Source organism: Populus euphratica, unplaced genomic scaffold (assembly GCF_000495115.2).
Source record: "Populus euphratica unplaced genomic scaffold, PopEup_1.0 scaffold3156.1, whole genome shotgun sequence".
Taxonomy (NCBI): domain Eukaryota; kingdom Viridiplantae; phylum Streptophyta; class Magnoliopsida; order Malpighiales; family Salicaceae; genus Populus; species Populus euphratica.
The window spans coordinates 1-7,037 of record NW_011502971.1 but is presented as its reverse complement, the minus strand read 5'-3'; the positions used below and the strand labels follow the sequence as shown (position 1 = coordinate 7,037).

General features: G+C 32.1%; 1 protein-coding gene across 2 annotated transcripts; it reads left to right on the top strand.

The window, feature by feature from the left end:
* Positions 1-2,859: 2,859 nt before the first annotated feature.
* On the top strand, positions 2,860-5,682 carry LOC105119576 (probable protein phosphatase 2C 4). 2 transcript variants are annotated; one of them, XM_011017722.1, is made up of 5 exons: positions 2,860-4,056; positions 4,099-4,650; positions 4,747-4,860; positions 5,017-5,281; positions 5,364-5,682. In XM_011017722.1, the coding sequence occupies exons 1-5, from the start codon at positions 3,061-3,063 to the stop codon at positions 5,477-5,479; spliced, it is 2,043 nt and encodes a 680-aa protein (XP_011016024.1). In that variant the 5' UTR covers positions 2,860-3,060; the 3' UTR covers positions 5,480-5,682. The 2 variants fall into 2 exon arrangements, with proteins under 2 accessions (XP_011016024.1, XP_011016023.1); XM_011017721.1 differs by having other exon boundaries at positions 2,860-4,650.
* Positions 5,683-7,037: the final 1,355 nt, after the last annotated feature.

The following is a 7,037-nucleotide window of genomic DNA, read 5'->3' as shown; positions in this document are numbered from 1 at the left end:
TTTTTTTTATGTTTGAGAATGTAGTTATAGTTTTTTTAATATTTTTTTAAAATATATTAATATAATATTTTTTTATTTTTTTAAAATTATTTTTAATTTCAACATATTAAATTGATCTCAAAACATAAAAATAATTAATTCAAAGGAAAGAAAAAATAAAAAAAATTATATTTTTTTAAAAATATTTTTAAAATGAAAAAAACAAACAAAGCTTAAAAATAAACAAATTAATTGAATTATCTATAATATTAATAGAACCGATTTGACATTAATTAAATTGAATGGTTTTTTAAGTTTTTTTAAATAATTTCAGTTAGAAAATTTTAAAAAAATCAGTTTACTTGGATTGTTTTTTATTTATAAAATTTGACACCATAACCAAACCAAACTATTTTTCTTTTACCCAAAAAAAAAAAAAGGCATATAACCTAAGCTAGAAGTCTTGTATTAATGACATCATAATCATAGAGACAAGTTACTAACTCGGTATTTTAGTTGTTCATCCATTCCTAATTAGTCATTGGAAGGGTGCATATATCAAATAATTTCCTCAAAATGAGAAGAAACAAAAGTAATTAATTAATTAATCAATATATACGATCCCAAGGCTAACTTGAAAATCATGAGAAAAAATTCCCTCGGATGCACCTTGACATTGTTTGTCAATGGTAGTGGTTCAAGTTGTGCTAGGATATGATTATGGATATTGTATAGACACTTGCAAGTTGCTCTAATTAATATTCTAAAATGCCGAAGTTGACCCGCAATGAAAGAAAACAAAAAAATTCCCTCCTAAATTTAAAAGGTGGCCTTTGCTTTCAATGAACGGAGGAAGTCAGTTGAGGAATATTTCAAATATCAAATATTATAAAATTTGGGCATAGTATAACATACTAGCTATTTAATCCATGCTTGGCTGATTTAAAAGATAAACATAAATAAAATTGATTAAATAAATTTATGTTATAAAAAATATTTTACAATATTGAAAATATTAGCAATATAATTTAAAAATAAATATTGTTTATTTTAAAAATAAAATTTATTTTTATATAAAAGAATTATAGATGAATTAGAATAATACCTTAAAAAATAAAATATATCAAAATATTAAAAAAACTTATCTTAAAAAAAACATGTAAAAATTATAATCTAAATCATGAGACCGGGTTAAATCCATATAAAAAATTTAAAGATAATCACAAAACCAATATTAAAAAAAACTAATGCATAACAATTAGATTGTACAAAAGTTGAATTTCCAACAAATTAATTATCAAATTAGAAAAAAAATTAATTACATAAAAGGATTGAAAAATAATTAATTAGAGGGATAAAAAATTTTAATTGGAGGGTTTAGATGAATTGAAAATTAGCTCTAATAAAGGGAAAAAATAATCAAAAGAACTAGAGTCAAACTACAAAAAATAAAACAACAAAAAATTTGATTGAATGATGAAATTAAAAGAAAAAAATTTCAACAAAAGTGTCAAGGATAAAATAATTTTTTTAAAAAATAAGGACCGAAATGAAAAATCAAACATATAAAAAATTACAATTGAATGACTAAATTGAAAAGAATAAAAACTTCTATAAATAAAAAAGAAACAAAACAAGAAATTAATAGAATGAGGATTAACATTGAAAAAAAATAAGAAACAAAAAGGATAATAATGTATATTAATTGTTAGGAGAAAGAAAAAAAGAAGAAAAGAAATCAAACTACAACTACCGGAAACAATTCAACTACTACAAACTATCACGCACCATTCCAAATGAAAGAGGACATGGTGGTGTATTTGCAAAAATGATCGAAAACTGATTATGTTCACTTGGTAGCGTTATATATGCTGCCTAAATAGAGTGGACACTATCTAAGTATTGAGGTATTAAAAACTTCAACAAAAATATGAAAATGCCAAAATACCTTCTTGATCTCAGCAATTACACAAAATATCCATATAAAAGTATAAAAATACCCCTAAATGCTAAGCTTATGTTTTGTCTATTTCAAGATTAAAGATATATTTGTACTATATAGTAAAATTTGAAAATCCCAAGACATCCTTATCAAGCAATACAATAATTTTTTTGACTATGGAGAAAAATTCATGTTTTTATTGTAGAAACTTACCAATAAACTTAATTTGTTTTGGATTAAAGAGCACAAAGATAATTTTACTATAGCCCAAGACACATTTTACTATAGATTGAGTTACAATAAAACACCCATGCTATTTAACGAAGAAAAGGCATGATTCTATAGTATATGATTTATTTGAAACTATGGTTGTAGTTACAATACAAAATATGTTTTGCTTGAAAATTTATTATAAAAATATATTTTTTATTTTTTTAAATTTATTTTTCACATTATCACAATTTAAAAACACCAAAAAAATTAATTTAAAATATAAAAAAATAAAATTTGATGAAATGATGGTTTGGCAGCCATGCCAAACACACCATGCATGAATTCCACTCTGAATTCTGGGTTTCATATGAGATCATAACTCACATGGGATTGGAATGCATCATTTGTACCATAACAAACAACAATAAAGTCTCAGCAGACTATTTGATTGGGAACCATTAGCGTGTTATTTCCCCCCTCAAAAAAAAATAGAAAAAAAAAGGTTTGACTTTTGATGATTCTTCCCACCTTTTATTCTATTACATAAAATACTAATAGTAGAAGAAGGAGTACCAAGCATCATTTTCTCCACGCGATTCCCATAGTCAAATTCTCCATTAACACTCTAAAAAAAATAATTTCAAATAAACAACAACTAATAATTACTGTTAAACTAAACTAACCAACAAAATGCCCTCAAAAGTCAACTGAACCCCCCCCCCCCCCCCCCCACTATCCATCTCCTTTACAATTCCTATGGAATAGTAGTGTTCAATCCATTGCTGCTACTGTTCTTCTCTCCTCTCTTCTTCCTCCTCTCCTGCAAAAACCAGTTTAACCTGTTAGCTACCTGCTATGAACAATCAAATACAAACAACCATCAACTTCCAAGTTTATTGAGACGCAGTCACTAATTGTTTCGATTAATGGGCAACGGTGTCACAAAAGTGAGTCACTGTTTCGCCAGGGCAGGGGACATCTCAGCCCGGCACCATAATTTCTCCATTGATAATTATGGCCGGGAGGGGTTAGGTCACTCCTTCTGTTACATCCGACCATACATTCACCCAGCTTCCAGACTCTGCAGCTGCAGCAGCAGCAGCAACGGCTACAAAATCCCCTCTGAGCTGGAACCAACAACGTTTCGGTCCATCTCCGGAGCCTCTCTAAGCGCCAACACATCAACAACATCCTCAACCTCTCTTAATGATACTCTCTGCTCCAACAGCTCTGGTTTGGATCGAGCATCCACTTTTGAAAGCTCTGATTCTTTCGCTTCCCTCCCTCTTCAGCCTGTCCCTCGTGGCTCCGGTGTCCTCTCATCATCAGGTTATTCAGGTCCTATAGAACGTGGCTTTTTATCAGGTCCTATCGAGCGTGGATTTCTATCAGGTCCCATTGATCCTGCTAGTTTCTATTCAGGTCCGTTTGATAAAGAAAAAGACAAGGACATCAGTACTGTTAATTATAGTACCACTAATCAGTTGCAGAGTAGTAGTTTGTCTCATGCTACCCTTATTACTAGTATTGATGAAGTTGAAGTTAAATCCAAGAAACAACAAGCCGGTTTAATAAAGAGGTTTAAAAGAGCAATATCGAATACCATCTCACGAGGCCAAAAGCTTATGGTGGCACCCATAAGAGTTAAAGAATCAACAAGTACTAGAAATGTCAAAGTGATTAATCAAGTTGTTGTTGTTGATGATGATACTGGTCATGAGGATTTGGCGAGTGAGTTCTCAATTGGGAGCCAGAATCTACAATGGGCACAAGGGAAAGCTGGTGAGGATAGAGTACATGTAGTGATATCAGAAGAACACGGGTGGATTTTTGTGGGGATATATGATGGTTTTAATGGACCTGATGCCCCTGATTATTTGCTTTCTTATCTTTATACCAACATCCATAAGGAGCTTAAAGAGTTGCTGTGGAACAATAATGACAACGTTGAATCCTCAGCAACAAAAGCAGAGGGCGTTTTACATTTAATTGATCAAGAAAATTCTCCGTTAGGAGGAAATTATTATGATGATCTGAAGAGAAAGCATGGAAAGAATTTGAAGCGTACGACTAAAGGTGGTGACACGAAGAGACGGGAAGAGAAGTTGAAATCGAAATTGAAAGAGAAAATGAACTGCTACTCTAACGGAGTTAACCATTATGATGTTTTAAGAGCGCTTTCGCAGGCATTGAGGAAGACAGAGGAAGCCTATTTTGAGAGTGCTGATAAAATGGCAACCGACAATCCAGAATTGGCTTTGATGGGTTCTTGTGTTCTGGTGATGCTGATGAAGGGGGAAGATGTTTACTTAATGAATGTTGGCGATAGTCGTGCGGTTCTGGCCCAGAAAGGCGTAACCGTTCCTGGATTAAGGAAAGGAATCCAGGATTTGGAGATTATCAATGAGGAAAGCAAGCGTGATAGAATTGAAGATTTCGATGGTGACGAGCTTTGCAGGCTGCGTAACTTGAATTCAATTCAGCTGACTATGGATCACACCACATATGTAGATAAGGTGGTATTCGGCTTCATGCCTCTTGTTAAACCCATTTTGAGTTTTCTTTCTCTCTATTAACAAGGCAGACTAAAACGTGCGTTTTCTGAACATCAGGAAGTTGAGAGGATCAAGAAGGAACATCCTGAAGATGTTTCTGCAGTAATGAATGACAGGGTGAAGGGTTATTTGAAGGTTACCCGAGCCTTTGGGGTTGGCTTTCTCAAACAGGTATACAAGATTCTTTATATTCAAAAAGCACCAAATTAGGCAAAGATCACTCCATTTTAGTCAGGAATCGGGATCGAGAATGTATAGATTCAATCTGTTTTGCTAATACCTTGTCTTATGTCATTGAATCCTCTGCCTCTGGTGTTATTTTGGCAGCCAAAGTGGAATGATATACTCTTGGAGATGTTCAGGATTGATTACATCGGAACCTCTCCATACGTTACATGTACTCCATCATTATACCACCACAGACTGAGTCCGAAAGACAGATTCTTAATATTGTCCTCCGATGGGCTCTATCAATACCTAACCAATCAAGAAGCTGTATTGGAGGTTGGCTCTTTTATTGCTGCATTTCCCGAGGGAGATCCAGCACAGCATCTAATCGAAGAAGTTCTGTTTCGCGCAGCCAGGAATGCTGGTAAGTAAGAGTTACGACATTATCGGCCTGAAATCCTTTGAAGCAAATCAAAATCTCGCGTAAATGGCTTGATATTTTGCAGGCATGGACTTCCACGAGTTGCTTGAGATTCCACAAGGAGAGCGTCGCAGGTACCATGACGATGTTTCTGTTATCATTATTTCCTTGGAAGGTAGGATATGGCGTTCGTCTGTGTAAATACTCTAGAGAAAAAGAGGAGGGGACAGACCATTTTTCTTGAAATTCATCTCATTTTTGCCTGAATTATAGTGATTGTAAAATACCAATTAGGTTTTTGCCATGCTGTAATAAAAGTCAGCTCGTTATCAACTTGCCCATCAGTATGTGAAGATCACCATTGAATTGGTAATGCGAGTGTTCTTGCTTTTCTTTGCTTTTAATGATTGGTTATCTTCAAACAGCCATCACATTTAAGATAAGAAGTTGCTTGCATAACTTAATGCGCGTCACAAACACTTGAAGTAATAAGATATACGTGAGTGTGAGCATGGCGCAGGTCATCCTCTATCGAGAAGATACAGTACTCTCTCAACAACCAATAAATATAAAAAAGCATGCAAGGCATTGCAGTTGGGATGATGACGACGACGGTGATGATGGTGATAGTCAACGAGTTCCATGATTGTTTTGTCTTCAATACGTAACGCGTTTTGCCTTAAATTAGACAACCCGCTCCATAGCCTATTCTCTGTTCGAGAAACAACGGGCTCGGACTTTTTACTTCTTTTTTTATTAAAAAAAAAACAGTGGGATAATGACTCCAGGGCTGATATTAAAAATTCAAATCGTCTATCCTTGACATCTAACTGACTGTCGTATCCTTTCTTAAATAAGAGAGAACACAACCAGGAGTAATGTCCATGGAGGCTTTGCTGGATGCTAAGGCTGGGCTTCAGCTCATAAAAAATTATTGGCTCGATGTTGCAGTTAGGGTTAAAATTCTTTTAAACATAAAAATTAAAAATTTAATTATTTTTTAAATGTTTTTCGATATAAAAAAAAATTATTTATTAACTGAGAACTTTTAATTCTATTAAGAATTTCAGATTAAATCTTGTGGATTTATCTAATGACAGATTCGTATATATTTTAGATTACTAGTAAAAATATAATATAATTTTAAAAAATAAAAATAATGTTTTTTAAAATATCAAAATAATAATATATTAAATTAATCTAACACGTTATTCAATTTATTTTGACCGAGTGAATTTAATAACTTCATTTTTTTAATCTCCCTACTTCATAGCAAAAATGAGTGTTAGCAGTAAAACAATTTAATTAAATAAAAAAATAATCACGATGGATCATACAACAAAAATCTGTATACTGAGTCCAAGCTACAGAGAATATCTTTTTTAGGTACTGAAATTCTTTGGCCTTGGCGTGGGAGAGGCATTCAACTACTCCTATTTAATGAGCCCGTCCTCTCTCTCTCCCCCCCCTTCTATTCAGGATGTGAATAAAATTTGATCCTATCGTTTGAGATGACGTTAAGCTTCTATTTATTTTTGCTAATTAAAACTATTTTTAAAAGAATATTTTTTAAAATTAATACTTTTTAATATTTTAATTTATTAATATCAAAAATAATTTTTTTAAATATCAAATATTTTGATATATTTCTAAAAAAAATACTTTAAAAATAATTACAATTACATTATCAAATAACCCCTTCAACTTGTTTATAGCTGTATTCCAAATAATATCTTAGTTTAATTTATTTTTTTATATT